This window comes from Girardinichthys multiradiatus, chromosome 10, assembly GCF_021462225.1.
Source record: "Girardinichthys multiradiatus isolate DD_20200921_A chromosome 10, DD_fGirMul_XY1, whole genome shotgun sequence".
Classification (NCBI taxonomy): Eukaryota; Metazoa; Chordata; class Actinopteri; order Cyprinodontiformes; family Goodeidae; genus Girardinichthys; species Girardinichthys multiradiatus.
In genome coordinates this window covers 9,142,864-9,160,417 of record NC_061803.1, presented here as the reverse complement: position 1 = coordinate 9,160,417, position 17,554 = coordinate 9,142,864, and the positions used below count along the sequence as shown (strand labels likewise).

General features: G+C 40.0%; 1 protein-coding gene across 4 annotated transcripts in view; it reads left to right on the top strand.

The window, feature by feature from the left end:
- vti1a (vesicle transport through interaction with t-SNAREs 1A) overlaps nucleotides 1-2,658 on the top strand; it is a 158,301-nt gene extending 155,643 nt beyond the window's left edge. For all 4 annotated transcript variants that reach the window (XM_047376804.1, XM_047376806.1, XM_047376803.1 and 1 more), the window contains one exon: nucleotides 1,150-2,658. In XM_047376804.1, the coding sequence (XP_047232760.1) occupies nucleotides 1,150-1,243 (94 nt within the window). In that variant the 3' untranslated portion in view covers nucleotides 1,244-2,658. The remainder of the gene's footprint in view (nucleotides 1-1,149) is intronic.
- Nucleotides 2,659-17,554: the final 14,896 nt, after the last annotated feature.

Below are 17,554 nucleotides of genomic sequence, written 5' to 3'. Positions count from 1 at the left end.
TTTGCTCACATTAGAATCATAAAGATAGACCAACACAAAGTAGGACATAATTGTGAGGTGAATGAAACACAACTTTTAAAAAGCATTCCCACAGCATAATGCTGCCACCACCATCCTTCACCATTCTAAAGTATGTTCAGAGTGGTGTGCACCGTCAGACTTCCAGAAAGGGAAGATTTGTGGAGTGCGTGACTAATAGTCATCTCAACAGATTCTCCCATCTGAGCTTTGAAACTCTGTAGCTCCTCCAGAGCTAACATAAGTCAGTAGGCTAATTTCCCCACAAATAAACCTCAGAGGCGTTCACAGAACTGATGTATTCATACTGGTTTTAAATTACACACAGGTGGACTATATTTACTTAGCATGGTAGTTGTTTACACTGGATTTTATTTGGGGTGTCGGGCAAAGGGAGGGAAATACAAAGGCAGGCCCTAACTTTTAAGGGTTTTTTTTGGTTGATTTTGTAAACCATGCATAGATTTTTAAAAAGAGCTCATCTAAGTTGGTTCTAATGGTAAAAGAAAGGCAAAAAATGTTACTATCGTGTATAATCTGAATCACGTAGTTTCATAATTTCACTTAGATAATAAACCTCAATGTCTCAAATTCAGCAAGTTTTTCTTTCTTCTCTCTGGTTGTGTTTTGTTGGTTCAGAGCCACTTTAGTAAAATGGGACCACTTTAGTGTGCAAAGAACTGAGTTGTTTTATGGTGAATTCCTTCAGTAATTCAGTGATTTTTATTACCTCCAGGAACCTCCTGAGCCACTTTTTCCACTTTACTGTGCAAATAAAGTTTTAGAGCCAGTTTGCAGTGTGTTTATATGGATCTGTCACATTTGTTTATAAGTGTTTTGGTAGTATACACACATATGGTCTTTTTACACACACTAGACAGGAGTAAACACATCAGATTTTTTTTTTACATTTTTCATTCAACACTAAGCGCGTTTTAAGCTCTCATAGCAGTGACCACAGAGTAGTAAATACCTCGTATCCAGACCTCATGGTAACTATTAAACACAATACGCCTCCAGTTGATTACTGGTCATTTAATTTGCACATAAACATGTGACTGTTTTACATGTTGACTGCTCTCTGTTGACTCTCTGGGACTTGCGTTAACTTCTCCGTTTTTCTCTCTGCAGGATCATCCAGAATCGCGTCCTGGTCTTCGTCCTCGGAGCCATCATCCTTCTCACCATCATCTTGGCCATCTATTTAAATCTTCGAAGCCACTGATCTCCGCCGTACACCCATACACAAACACAGCCCCCCTTCCCTCCTTTCTTCTCAACACAAATATAAACAGACAGAGATGCGTGATTAATAGCGACAAAAGCGTTGTTCCGCTGTAATTAGGACAAATGGTACCCATGAATCATAGTTTCCTAAGCCTGACAGGGAGCTTATTTCCATTTGACTTTACTTTTTACCTTCTCTTTTTGTTCCTTTTCTCTTCACTTTCTTTTTCTTTTCTTTCTTCTTCTGTACTCAGGCTTTTTTGTTGTTGTTGTTGTTGTTTTACCACCTCTAGGGGCAACAGTGGTGTGAAATGTTTTTCTGATGGGTAAAACTTTTCATGTCATCCTCAGTGTAGATTTGCAGCCCATCTTGTTTTGGAACTTGAAGCAAATCCAAATGTGTTCATTTTGCATAAGTGTTTTCCATGTGTTTGGACTTGCATTAAAAGACAGAGTTCTGCACACGCATGCATGCTTGCAGCATTCACAGTCTTGAGTTAGACGCCCAAGGCTATTACAACAATAGTGAACATGCGTACTGTAGTATGTGAGATCTTCTGTAACAAAGTGAGTCAGCCATTTTCTTGAAGCAAAAGACAACACCCACAGATAACACACTCCTGCATTAAAAGGCTCTGCAAAGCCTAAAATAGACTTTCGGAAGAAGGTTCAGGACAGAATGAATTTTGTTCAAACAATTAAAAAAAAGGATTGTTTGGATTATTAGAAAGAAGGCTGCATGCATTCAACAATAAATGTATGACTATTTTCAGAGACTGAGGAAAATAACCAAACCAGATTTTTATAATCAACCGACCCCAGCCTTGACAAACGTAGAGAAGTTTCCATATTTGGTACATTGTTCTCCCAAAAGAAACATCATGATTCAGTTCTTTGGGCTTCTTAACTTTCTTTGTTCGATCTTACAGCTTAAATATATATATAATGTATACAGTTTATAGATGTATGTACTAACATTTAAATGGAAGTCATGTATAGTGTTTTTGCTTTCACAACAAGTGATTCTGTTAGTATTTATTTAAGAATGCAGAGGTTTCAATTAAAATGTTTGTGGTAGAGTTGTATGATTTATTTTGTTTCAGGGTTTTGTTTTTTGTTTTTTCTGTTAAGATAAATTTTATTTCTGGACCAAAACGAACTGTGCTGGTTTTTACTTCTCTTTGAGGTTATTTTTCCTCTGTAAATGAATCTTAGCTGTTTTACCACCAGTAATGTTTGTTCTCTGTATTTGATTTAATGTTCTGATGAATGTCACAATACAGGTTTCTGATATTCACTATGCAGACTGATTATATTATATGATTGCAGGTTTGTCCTGTCAGCTGGTTCTTTTGGGCGTTTTGGAAAGTCAAAATTTACAAGCAATGTTATTAAAGTTGCCTCACGAAAGTATTTATACCCCTTGATTTCTTTCATTTTTTAGTCACAACCCAGCCACAAACTTAAATGAACTGAGAGAGAGAGAGAACCACAGTGCCACCACCATGTGTCACTGTGGGGATAATGTGTTCAGAGTGTTTTGCATGTGAGCCACGCAAATTATTTTACAAAAAAGAAACATCTCCCATAGCATGATGCTGCCACTGCCATGTTTTATAGTGGTCATGCTGTGTTCAGAGTGATGTGGATTGTTAGTTTTTCCTCTACAAAGTCAAAAGAGTATATATATAGTTCCATCTGAAAACAGCATCTTCTATTTTTTCCCCATGGCTTCTCACAAACCTAAAGCTGATCTTCATGTGGCTGTTTTTTTAATATTAGTTTTTTCTTGCCACTCTACAATAAAGGCCAGATTTTTGGAGTGCTGAACTAATTGTTGTCCAGTTGACAGATTCTCCCACCAGAGGTTTGGATCTCTACAGGTCCTCCTCAAAATATTAGCATATTGTGATAAAGTTCATTATTTTCCATAATGTCATGATGAAAATTTAACATTCATATATTTTAGATTCATTGCACACTAACTGAAATATTTCAGGTCTTTTATTGTCTTAATACAGATGATTTTGGCATACAGCTCATGAAAACCCAAAATTCCTATCTCACAAAATTAGCATATCATTAAAAGGGTCTCTAAACGAGCTATGAACCTAATCATCTGAATCAACGAGTTAACTCTAAACACCTGCAAAAGATTCCTGAGGCCTTTAAAACTCCCAGCCTGGTTCATCACTCAAAACCCCAATCATGGGTAAGACTGCCGACCTGACTGCTGTCCAGAAGGCCACTATTGACACCCTCAAGCAAGAGGGTAAGACACAGAAAGAAATTTCTGAACGAATAGGCTGTTCCCAGAGTGCTGTATCAAGGCACCTCAGTGGGAAGTCTGTGGGAAGGAAAAAGTGTGGCAGAAAACGCTGCACAACGAGAAGAGGTGACCGGACCCTGAGGAAGATTGTGGAGAAGGGCCGATTCCAGACCTTGGGGGACCTGCGGAAGCAGTGGACTGAGTCTGGAGTAGAAACATCCAGAGCCACCGTGCACAGGCGTGTGCAGGAAATGGGCTACAGGTGCCGCATTCCCCAGACCTGGGCTACAGAGAAGCAGCACTGGACTGTTGCTCAGTGGTCCAAAGTACTTTTTTCGGATGAAAGCAAATTCTGCATGTCATTTGGAAATCAAGATGCCAGAGTCTGGAGGAAGACTGGGGAGAAGGAAATGCCAGAAGTCCAGTGTCAAGTACCCACAGTCAGTGATGGTCTGGGGTGCCGTGTCAGCTGCTGGTGTTGGTCCACTGTGTTTTATCAAGGGCAGGGTCAATGCAGCTAGCTATCAGGAGATTTTGGAGCACTTCATGCTTCCATCTGCTGAAAAGCTTTATGGAGATGAAGATTTCATTTTTCAGCACGACCTGGCACCTGCTCACAGTGCCAAAACCACTGGTAAATGGTTTACTGACCATGGTATCACTGTGCTCAATTGGCCTGCCAACTCTCCTGACCTGAACCCCATAGAGAATCTGTGGGATATTATGAAGAGAACATTGAGAGACTCAAGACCCAACACTCTGGATGAGCTAAAGGCCGCTATCGAAGCATCCTGGGCCTCCATAAGACCTCAGCAGTGCCACAGGCTGATTGCATCCATGCCACGCCGCATTGAAGCAGTCATTTCTGCAAAAGGATTCCCGACCAAGTATTGAGTGCATAACTGTACATGATTATTTGAAGGTTGACGTTTTTAGTATTAAAAACACTTTTCTTTTATTGGTCGGATGAAATATGCTAATTTTGTGAGATAGGAATTTTGGGTTTTCATGAGCTGTATGCCAAAATCATCCGTATTAAGACAATAAAAGACCTGAAATATTTCAGTTAGTGTGCAATGAATCTAAAATATATGAATGTTAAATTTTCATCATGACATTATGGAAAATAATGAACTTTATCACAATATGCTAATATTTTGAGAAGGACCTGTACATCTCCTCCACAGTTACCAAGGACCTCTTGGCTGCTACTCAGATTAACACCCTCCTTGTCTGTGTCTGTTTACATTGAGAGCCATTTTTTTTATCCCTGAGCTTTGTGCCTTGGTCTTTGTGATGCTGTTTGTTCATTAATGTTCTCTAGCCTCTGTGGCCTTCACAGAACAGCTGGATTCATACTGACTTTAAATGACACACTGGTGACCTCTGTTTATTAATGCCTCTGCAGGCAGTTGCTTCCAGTGGGTTTTATTCAGGGATGTTTAAGTGAAAGGGGCTGAATACCAAAACAGGTTTTCAGGTTATTTGTAAAATATTCTGAAAACCTTGCATTATGCACCTTAAACTTCACAATCATGCACTACTTTATGTTGGTCTATCACATAAAATCACACTGAGGTTTGTGGTTGTAATAAAATGGGAAACGTTCCAGGGGTTTGAATATTTTTGGCAAGGCACCGTGTAGGTAAGCACACGCACTCACTGTGAATACTGTGTCTCTTGTGGTTGATTCGTCGTTTCCCTGTGAGGACATTTACTATTCCGTTTCAGAGTCGTATTCGTCATTTCCAAGATACGGGGGTGTTAGCAACCCACCCTCACCCCAAATATGCACACAGACTTCCAAGTCTCCCTCCTCTATCGGCCTCCATTTCGCAGGCCCTCACCATCCGAGGCGTCGCTGTCTCCTTCAAAGCACCAAATTAACAGCCAACAAAATAGCGTCCCTCTGACCGTCCCATGTGGGGCTGACCCACAGAGACTTATCATTAAAGTGTAGAAATGAGGAAGGAAAAAGAAGGAAGTGGACTGGGAAGCAGATAGGTGGGGGGTGGATTCCCGGGCAGTTTGACAAACCTTGTCTGATAATGACCCTCTGTGACTGTGCTTTCACTCAGTCTAAATGTACTGTGTGTGCAGGCTGTACAGTATGTGCTGATGTGCTCAGTTCTGTCTTTCTCCCCCTACACCACCCTTCTCTCTCTACCTCTCCTGCCACCTTTTCTCCTCCTCCCTGTCCTCCCCTCCCTCCCCTCCCAGCCTGTCAGATGAGCAGTAGCTAGCAAGCGAGCAGTTGAAGGCAGCGTGGCGGCGGCTTCTATTTGAAGTTGTAATGGTGTCAAAAAGTCAGGGCTGACTGACAGACGTCAGTCCCACAGGGCCTCATTAAAAACAGACCCACTTGACAAGGAAATAATTGAGCGCTGGCGACAACTCGGGGGCCCCTCTGCGTTTTTAGATGTTTTTATTTTCTTTTCATTATTAGTGCCGAGCTATTATGTTCATTAAGAAATGGCATTAAAACAAGTTTTTAAAAGCGAGGGAAGGTGGGGAGGGGCGGAGGGAAGGCAGGGGACGCATGGAGGTGGAGAGCTAACGATTTGTTTAGAGCCCCTTTTTCTGTTTTATTATTTAAACAGGAGCAGTGTCATGTGAAACCCAGGCAGACGTCAGCTATCATCTCTCCTTTTTTTTCCTGTTTTTCTCCTTCCCTCGCTTTTGTTTTTGTCCTCCATACATTTCTATCTCATTTTTCCACCTGTCCTCTTTCATTCTTCTTCCCTTTCTTCTGTCTTTCCTACTGAGTGACTTGTGTCATTGGAATACAAACTAGATTATTAATCAGTGCCCACCCCCCAAACACACACACACACACACTTTACCGTCATTTTCTCCATTAGCTGATTTGGTTTTCGACAAGCGTCTCACCGCAGAGAGCTGAGGATGAAAACTTGTCAAAAACAGGTTATATCTTATTCCAAAAGGGCAACAATAGCAGCAGGTACAGACACCTTTTAATATTTAATTTAGACGGGTGTTAACCCTCCTTAAGTGACTGGAGGAGCTGTGTCTTCCATACAGACCCAAGACGAGGGTGGGGCGGCTAATTATTTGATCTCTGAGAAGTGATTTTTATTTTAAGCTTCCTTTCTCCTGTTTGCTTTAGAAGGTTCTTCATTTGTTTGTCGATCTCATCTTTTTCACAAACATCCTGAAACCGCCTGTCCTGTTATAGCTCCCCTCCCATTTACAGCTGAATGTCAATGTATTAGAATATAATGAAAAAAACATTTTTTTTACTAATTATGGTCAAAAAGGAAACTTATTTAAGATTTTGAAGAATAATTACACAAGGTTTGATATATCTTCAAAGGTTTCTTTCTGTGTATGTTTACAGCTCATGAAAAATCAGAATTTAGTTTCTCAGAAAATTATAGTATTAGGTTATGTTTTTAATACAGAATTGTTATGTTAAGGCCTACACAATCATGGGATGGAGTGAAGATTTGACAGTTGTCTAGCCATTGACACCCTCTACAACAAGGGTCAGGGTGTTAAAAGAGCCCTGCATCCAAGCATAATTAATGGAAGGTTTAGTGGAAGGAAAAACAGTAGGACAAGTTCAGCCTTGAGAAAATTGTAAAGCAAAACTGCTTTCAGGAGTTTGTGGGAGATTTACAAGGTGTGGACTGTGACTGGAGTCGGTACTATAAGAGCCACCATACACAGACGCATCCAGGACATGGACAACTCTTGCATGCCTTGTGTAAAGGTGCTCCTGAACCAGAGACAACATAAGAATCATATTTCTTTGGCTAAAGAGAAAAGGGACTGGACTGTTGTGCTTGGCTCTTACAGCCCTTTTTTTCTGTTAAGAGTTAATTTTGCATTTCAAATAGAAATAAGATTCCGGAATAGAGTTAGAGTGGAGAGGTACTGAATCTAAGTTGCTTGAGCTCCAGTGTCAATCTTTACACCTTGGTAGTGTCACAGGCTGTTCACCTCCATGACACGCTGCATTGATGAAATAATTCATGCTAAAGAAGCAAAGACCAGGGACATACCTCTTAGTAGGCCAACATCTTTCTACTGAAAGCCATTTTTAGGTCATTTTTATATAGACATCCATTTTTCTGAGAAATAAGCGGGGGGGGGTTTCATTAACTATAGACTGTAATAAAGATTACTTACTTGAAATATATCACTCCAAGTGTAATGTAAGTATTTTGAATTCAATTACTGATATCAATGAACTTTCCCATAATCTTTTAACCTTCTAGTTTATACTGTCAAAATGACATCAGGGATCCCGTGGTGCTGATTCTTGACCACCTTTATTTGCATCAGTACCATCGCTGCAGACATATCTCTTCTCCCTCATCCTTTCTTCAAGGTTTCCTGTAAAACTTGTAAAAGGAAGCCTTCCAGACAAGGGCTCTCCGTGATGCAGCACCATTACAAACAGCCTGATGTTTGTCAGCCATTTAAGACGACAAGAGATTATGACAAGCATCGTTTGAGCTGTCTTTCCCCCGTGTAGGGTGGGCCTTAAACTGCATAAACAGCGCCAGTGGTGGGATCACAACAGGCGGGTGGTTCGCTTCATCTTCAGCAGTGTCCACGATGCTGTCATCTGCTCCACATCAACACACGCACGTATAATAAAAGTGGCTCCGCAACAACAGCCGCCCAAGAAAAAGAACTCACACACAATGCTGCTGTTTGAGGGCCACAATGAGCATTATGTTTGATACAGCAGGCGCACAAAAGGGCATGCACGCTGCAGCACGTATGGTGGATGCACCCCATTAAGAAGAGACACACACAATCCAGTGTATGGTTCTTAGAAGAGGAGCCATGTTCTCCATTTGGACACGCCACCAGTTCCCAGCAGAATGGCTGCCTTTCTCTCATCTGTCTTTTCTTTTCGCCCCATCAGCACTGTTAACCATTTTATTGCCGTTTGTGCTCACATTGAAATGACAATGGGCCCCGTTTATTTCAGGAAGCCACTGCCACCATGCATGCATGGATGTCTGCAGGCTTATAGGATAAAAAGGTGATGCTGGATTGAGATTCTGCTGCTTCGAACCTTAGTTTTGGGATGTCTGTCAAAATCTGTGCTGTTAAACATCTCTCATTAAAGCGGCTTTAAAATTTACTTGTCTAAATTTGCATCAAATCCCCATTCATTATATCCCGTTCACCCTGTAGAGGACTAAGTGCTGTACAGTGAGACAGATGTTTTTTGCTAAGTTCATACACCAGGAGGAAACATCAGAGTTTGGGCCTGAATTTGAGATGATGAACAGCATAACAGACTGCTTAACACTTGACATGTCTGCAAAATTATTGTTATTGTGTCAAACAATTTAATCGACTCTGAGGATCAATAACTGTAGATATTAGCGTTAGCATGCTGTGATAACTCACTTTGACTAAGACTGTTGTTTTTAGGCAGTGCTTCTCCTAAACAGGTATAGATTTATCTTTTTTTCTTATGTGTTAAAGTGATTTTGTTGTTTTTTCTATTTTAATCAAAGAGCTATTTTTGGCCTTGGTCCAGCTTTGCCCTGAGCTTAAAAAGCTGCATGAGCTTTTTAAAAAAAAGTTTTTTTATTATTATTTATTTTGAAAGTTGAGTTAATAAAACACTGCTATTTTGGCCGCATATTTTAACAGTGGTCCAACATTAGCCCTACTCACGCGTAGTTTGGTTGACCTATATGAGAATTTAATTTGCTTAGGAAGTCTTAATTTGGATTTGGGATTGGCATTACAGCCCAAATCCAAGTTAAGCTCGTTCCAGTTGGAATTTCCAAAATCTTTGGCATTTGCTAATTGTTGTGGAGCTAACTGCCGTTAGCAATACGAGTCAATCTTTGTATCCAATGCATTGGAACACTGAAGGAACACATCCACAACTGGAGATTTAACAGTGCAATGTGTGCTTTGGATTAATCAGAGAGAAAACATCAGAAGTACAAAAAACAGAGTATTTTGGATGCTTTCATTATGTTGTGAATGCATGGCAGCCATATTCAAGGTGAACTCTTCCAAATGGATAGAATCATTCTCACAACATGCTCTAGTTCCTTGTCTGTAACTGGAAAAATACTCTTGGGAACCTGTAGAGTAACCATCAATCTGTCAGCTGGTTGTATATCTCAAATGACTTAGTAGATACTGAGATCAAGGTAGGCAAAATCAGTTAAATCTTCCATCTTTAGAGACTTCAGGGCTTTCAGTTGAATATCTTTGATGGCAGATAGGACGGGTCTTTCTCACCAACTAATTTTTTCATCTACATCCTGAATGCATTCAGAAGGTTTCCCCCATCAATTCACTTCATACTGGTTGTTGTCCAGGAACAGTGACAACCCTACAAAAAAATATATTAAATCTGCAGCAGGTGGAAAGATTTGCACCAACTAGACTGCTTGGGCTCTGTAGCATATGTTTCTGTTTCCTAGTTACCAGCTACATGCTAACATGTATGGAAGGAAGTTACAAGTCAGAACAGCTGGCATTTAAAAACTAAAAGCCATGTGTCTCTGATTTTGGTTTTTATGGCGCAGTTACTCTTGTTCTGTAGATGTCCTACATCTACAGAACAAGCGCAAAAGAGACAATAAAACACAAAGAACCAGTTAGAAGTTAAGCTGAGCGTGGCCAAACCAAACCACTTAGCAGCATTTGCCAACCCCCATCCCTTTCCTTCTCATCATCTCTCATTTCCATCACACCTTCCGTGTTTCTCCCTGTAGAATAACGCCACAACCTTTGAACTGAAATCAACCCTTTACCTCTACAAAGACGTACAGTTGTAACCAGTAATGTCAATCATGATTATCTGAAGATGTAGAAAGGAAAGCTGTTAATGGCAAACCCCCTCTGGCCCTTTCTTCTTCTCTTCACTTGTTTGGTCACTTTTGGTACGCTCCTCACCCCTAACTGTCCACAGATTACAGCGTGTCCAAGTAGATGTTGAAGAAAGTCATTTATAATTTTTCAGATGTTGGACTGGGTCTAATCTTGTAAAGGTTTATCCTCAGGTCGGTTGTCAGTTTTAAAAGACAAAATTGTAGAACGAAGATGGAAGGTGAAAAGCAAGGATGAGTGCAAAGGAGGCCAGGTTGCCTTCGAGGCACTGAGTGGCCTGGACGTTCTGAGAGAGGAGAGTTTAGTTGGGCTCGCCCCTGTACATTAATTTACTTTGCATACCGTGTCTTAGCAGACACGATCCTAAATTTCCAACTGGGAGGCATCAGTGGAGGAATCGCTGTCTTCAAAAGATGTAATGCCAGTCATGCTTCTCCCGTAGCCGGAGATCTGAGTGCGCCGTGATAACCCACGACATCTTTCTGGAAAAACGGGGAGTCGATCAGCTTTGATGGAGCACATCCGCCATGGCAGGCTACTGAGGAGCTCGCTAATGAACTGAGAGGGTTGGGGAGTAGGGGGGGTATTACTTAGCATGAGAGCACAGAGGAGATGGGTGGATGATTTTGGGAATGAATGGATGGACAGATTGAGAAGCTGAAGCTCTCAGACATTTAACCAGGCAGAAAACAGAAAGAGTTAGAGATTGTTTTGCATAGCGATAAGCCTCTCCAATACTTCCATCAAGTCTTTTTCTACTTCCTCCCCATATATACAGACTCCTCTCTTGGTAGTTGTTGGTAATTAAATATTCATCAGAAGTTATCCAGTCCCAAAGCTTTCTGGTCAGTTTTTCCATGACAGACAGGGAGTATTATTGGATTTTGACTGGTGCTCTGGGTCAGCTGAATTAAGAGTCGAAAGGGTTGCAAAACCTGTAAGATGTCTCCTATAAAATAGTCTCATCCTGTAGTACATCAGAAAGTACTATTTTCCCTTTTTTCTCTTTTAATTGTGGCGTTTTTTGCAGAGCCTCTCTACAAACTGGATCAGGCTCTGCTTTGTGGAAAATTTTAAAGTGCCTAGCTTTATTTAAGTGATTATATTTTAATCCCAATCACCAGCTAAAGTGTTGAGATTAAATTTAGTCGGAATGTGCTTAAACATTGGAAGGCTGTTTTAAAACAAATCAAGAGAAAAAGAGGATGTGGCCATCCACATGAAACAGTCTGTGTCTAAATATGAAAAGTTGATGAAATTGTCTTATCAAGCCTGACTTTAAAATTCTTAATTTAAAAAAAAGTCAATTTACCAGAGCATATGTTTAGGCTAAATAAGTAAACAATACAGAAAAAACGGCTGTAAAATTTGGATGGGGTGTTGGAAGATTTATACAAAGATAAAGAGGATGACTCAGTGGCGAAGCCCTGATAACAAAACCATGACTGTTTGTGGTTTTGTAACACAAAAGTTCCCAGACAGCTTCATCCATCCATTGTCTAACCATTGTCCAAGATCTGGTAGTAAGTTCAGGAGGGAAACCCAGATGTGATTGTAGATAGACTGGTAAATCAAGTTATTTGCTTTTTGACTTGTTTTTTTCTTTATAGCAACAGATCAGAGAAAACTTTGTGTTCCTGTAAGCTAGTCCCCATTCTGTCTGTCCATCTCCCACCACGTCCCACCATCACTTGTAAGCAAGACACCTAGATTTTTGAGTTCCTCCGCTTGAAACAGAGATTGACCTGCAACCTGCAGGGAGACGACCACCGTTTTACCATCTGAAAACAGAAGACAAAGGAACTGATATCCATCATCCCTGCTGCTTAAGTCTCGGATCTGAACCACTCCAGTGCATGATGAAGGTCATGGCCTAAAGTCATCAGCATTTATCTTAAAAAAGCAAAGATGAGACCTTGAGGTTCTTAAATCAAAAACCATATGGCTAGACAAAAAGATCCTGTTCATGAAAACGCATTCCTCCATGTGACAATTCAGAGTCAGCCAGGTTTGAATTGCATCCAGTCTGGGCGCTTACAAAAATTCGTTCTCAATAGCCTCCCCGAATTCCTTGTTTTGCCATAACATCTTAGGAAAAGTTAGGAGGAATTCCCTCCACCCGACCATCGTACACAGCTGACTTACAACTTGCAGCACTGGCAGCCTTGTTTCATACAAATGGAAAACAAAACTTCAGTAACTCTGGCAAGTTTTTAAAATTAGTTTAAATGATTGTAAAACCCAACAGTACCTTTTAAAACCAAAAACCGACCCTTGTTATACTCAAGTATCAAATTGTAAACTAAGCTTTTCTGGAAAAACATTCTCGTGTTCACCTTAAAAAACAGCCTTGCAGGCACTAAAAAAAACAGGCTTTCTTACTGTGCACACACTCACTGTCTTACCTTTACACACAAACACACACTTCCCTATTGAGAGATATGGACGTGGCAACAAAATGCACAACTTTTTGTTCATCTCAAGGACTTGTGAGGGCCCAAGTGAACTGAGAGGCCTTATTGATTTTACCTCTTTTCATGCCGCGACTCGGGGATTACCCATTTTCTCATTCATTTTTAAACACTACTCAAGAGATTCTTCTTTTCCTTTTTCCACAGGTTTTTTTCCCTTTTCCATAACCCTTCACTTCCACCCAACATGCACGCACGTGCACGCTCATCCCCCCAACCACCTCACCCCCACACACCTGTGCACCAGTTGTACCTACCACTGTCTTCCACATCCGAGTCCTTCCGTGACCCTGGAAATTGTAATGCAGCCATAGATCACAGCTGCTGAATATCAGGGCTTACAAAAGCGGTTAAATAAAATATGTTGAAATCATCCGATCCCAGAGGCCACGGCAGAAATTCTAATCAGGTGAAAGAAAGGGGAAGGAGTCAGGAGGATTATGGGTAAAGAGAAACGTATGGATCTACAGGGCAAAACTAAAGAGAGGTTTGACTGAATAAAAGTCATAGCCAGTACAGTCAAGTGCTAGAAATGAAGTTTTTTCAGATGACTTCTATTGTTAGTGTAACTGTCAAAACAATAAAGAATTAGGATCACACAAGACTCTCCTCTCCTTGCCCACTTTAGCTGACCAGCTAAATATATCATTTAGGCAAAATTAAGTATCTTTTGAAAAATGTTTGGTAGGTTCTTTAAATAATAAATGTTTTTTCAACATTCTAAGCTGTTGTTGTATTGTTCTGTTTATAAATGGTCATCTGTAGCTTGGACTTTAAGTTGTCTGTATAGACTCCATATCATCTTGGAGTGGGTCTGGAGCTGTTTGTGCAAAACCCTGGCTGGGAAAAATGTTTCAGGAAGGCAGAAATGTTCTGTCATTTAGGCGGGAGTGGTGGTGAGTAACAAAATGGAAGAAAGAGAATGGTTCAACAGTAATATAGGTAGATTCACTGAGATCATGGAAAAAAAACACGCTTTCCCTGTGATGTAAGCTAATACTTGGATTGAGTCTTCAGCTGTAAAGTTTGCAGCTTCCTGCTTCCTATGATTAGATGAGAGGAAGCAAATATATTAATAGGGGGTTTTCATTGACATCACTGAAGTTGCCAGTCCGCCATCTTGGGTGTCTCCGTATCGCTTCACGCATTTCACAACATTAGAACATTGCATACTTTTTTGACCATGGATAAGTATCTAGAGTCGTTACAGCCTCCTGATAAGGCCATGTACCTCAAGACAATTGCAGTCATCAACAAGGTGGATCCATATGTACTGCCTGTTGGTTTGTTTAGCGCAAATCCGGGTAATTGGCCACACAACTATTTTTTCATAGCCACAACATCCGCAAAAGTCTACCTGGTCAAGGCGTGAGAGCGCAGCTTACAGAAGTAGGTGTCAGAATCAGCTCATCGGCTCTCGGTCTTGGCAGACTACTATCCAGAATACTATTACAGTAAATATAGATGCACATTATTTATTTACCTTTCACAAAATGTGCACTGCAAACTCGGGCGTGAGTGAGGTTTAAGCCGTACACATCCGCCCTGGATATCTGATTCAGCCACAGTAGTCGACATTGTGTCCTCAGAGTTTTTGTTTTCTCACACTGATTTTCTATGGCAGACGATAGACTGAACGTTGGTCTTGATCACCACGCGCCGATCGCGCTAAAACAATGAACACAGCAGCAGCAGCCACCGAAGATGGTGATTGTGAGGTCCAGTCACCTGACCGCGACGTCATGTGAAAACCCCCCAATGGAAGAACTCTAACAAAAAAAACATTCAGAGGTAGCGTGTTAGTTCTGTAACCCTAACCATAGAGCAGGAACCCACATGGTTCTGAGAAGGTAACCAGCCATGTCTGACCCAAAGTCATTTATTGATTTTTATAGTTCTGTTTCTTCAAGTGCTTCCCCTTTTCCCTCTCCCCAACTCTTTTCATCAAAATTACCGTTTTAGAAACTCCGAGTTAGAGCATAGAAATAACCTTTAACTTGACATCTGAGGATTAACCAGATATTTTATGACATTTGTGGTTTTAATTTAACTCTCTGTCAACAAGCAGTGTGTAGCTCCCAATTAGTTGTTTGTCATGCTTAGGGCTTGCTGTAATTATTAGTGATGCTTGCTTTGGTCCATTTTATTTTGTCTGATAATGTCCAATATTATATTAGACATGATTTTTTTCTCAAATTTTTAGTAAGATGTTGTGTTTATCCTATTAACACATTTTAATCATAAGAAAAGAAAACCCATCTTCTTTTTGTATGAATGTGTTTTTTAACTCCCTGGAAAGACCAAGGATTAATTTTTACTGAAAAAACTTTACTGATGAGCTAAGACATGGATCTGATTTGAAGAACATATAAGACTGGTTAATGGAGATAGAGTTTAAAGTGGCTGATAGTTGCTTCAAGATCATTTGAGTGCAAAATACACTAATCCATAAACTGATATTAGACACAATGTGATTTCTTGGCTGACAGAACTTCACAAAGGCATTTTAAAACATTTGAACAAAATCAATAATTTAATTTAATCTATGCCATACTGTTTTCCACAATTCATCGGAAAACCATCATCGCCTCGAGCTAGAAGTCTTTAAAGTTGTTAGGGTTAATTAATGATTATATATGTTTTAACTTTAATAGAAGTGAAGCTTGCTGTTCAGAGTGATTATATCTTATATGTACAAGAGCTGCAAGATAGAGACAGGATGTTCTAGAACATTCTGTCGGTGCAGCTGTATCCAATCTTATAAGTGTGCATCCCTCCCTTTAGTGGTTGGAGCATTTTGTAACCAGGGCGTTTTTTCTCTTATCTCTTATCAATAAAATGCAGAGGGAGCAGAGGCTGTCTTCAGAGTGTTGGTGGAGGATTGTAACTGAGCAGCCTCTGAAAACACTCTCACCTGCAGGTTAAAATGAACTAACTTCTCTGTGTCTTTCTTTGTGCAGAATTGTGAAAGTGTTTGGTGTTTAAACCTAACATAAATGGTCCTTCGAGCCGGAGACCAAGACGCTTGACGATCCCAGTGGGTGAGTGAGATTCCAGACAAATCTGTGGCCACAGTACTAATACCCTTTCCGGGACTGGTCCCTCCCTGACAGGCTGGGGTCTGACGGCTGACGGTACTCCCGAGGACACAGAGAACCAGTGAGTAGGTCTTTCATTTAAAAGGAATGAGTGATGAAATGCAAATGACCTAAAATAGTACAGTATAGAGAAACCCTGACAATTCTAGACACTATCAGGTGAACTAAAATAGACAGTTAAATTCCGCAGGAGGGTAGACTCCCTTAGTTGAAATAGACTAATTAAACTCTACACAGGACGGCGGAGTCCTCTGTTGAATTAAAATAGACAGTTAAATTCCGCAGGAGGGTAGACTCCCTTAGTTGAAATAGACTAATTAAACTCTACACAGGACGGCGGAGTCCTCTGTTATATTTTTGTGAAAGTAATTAAAGTAAGAGTAAAACGCGTAAAAAAGTGTGACTGAAAAACGTGTGGAAGAGTGAATGGAATCGTAATGACCATTAGGTCCTTACCTTTCATATAAACTGAAAACAGATAGTAAATGGTGAGCCTTTGTGGATGCTTGTAGGCAAGAAAATCCCACCTGAACAGGGTTGAAGTGGATTTTACCACAACTGACTTCTTGATCACCATCCTGTTTTCAAATACATAAATCCAGTATTTAGAATACACCAGGTATTAAAAAACATACTGGATCTAAATCTAGTTCAAAATGGGAAAGGGGCAAAGTAAAGAGAAACAAAGTAAACTAATTGACTTAGAAGGGGAGGTAAAGTTTATGGAGAACTATGTAAAAGGAGCAGGTATGATCTGTCATAGATGGAATAAAAAATAAAAAACATGGGTTTTTGGGCAAATTAGATACAAAGGATGTCTTAAAATTACAAGGGGATCTAAAATTAGCAATAATGAAAACTAAAAAGAGAAAAATAACAAAGAACAATGGGGGAAGAACAGAGAAAAAGCTCTGATTTAACAGAAATATGTACACGATGGCATAAAAATACGGATTTTCAGGTAACTTAATTATCACTGAAATCCTAAAACTACACGGGGATCTTAAACTGGAGATTATGCATTTAAAAGATTCAAGAGACAATAAAAAACCTTGCCAGATTATAATTTCAAAGGGGACTTTTCAGTCCCTGAGTGCTCACAGTTGATAAACAGATTAAAACAAAAAGATGAATTAAAAAAAAAACAACAATAAGAGCAGCTTTTAACTGACAGCCATAATACTGAGGCCTTAAGAAAAGCACAGAAAAAAACTTTCAGCTTAACTGAAAACAAATAAAGGGGGGGGCGGACTGCCACCCATCCCAGTTTAGAATACCAAGGTAGCCCCAAATTATAAAGACTAAGAGGTGGTTTTAGAGGACGTGGTAAAAGAAGTTAAAAGAGGAGGTGACAATGTGGACAACATGGAAACTGTCCAACTGGACAACCCAGTGAACAATGACTAGAGTTGTTAAAGAAGTAATCTGAGAGTAAAAGATTTTGTAGGCAAGCATTAGTGAGAAACAGGTGCTTTAAAAATCATTATATGGTGTTATACTACTAACAATATCATGATAAAATGCAAAAGATTCATTTTACAGGGAAATAATTCCATATTTGGCTCAGATTGTTTGCATTCTTGATTTTTCCTCTTTGAGAGAAGTTAAATTTCAGCTCTGTGAAACGA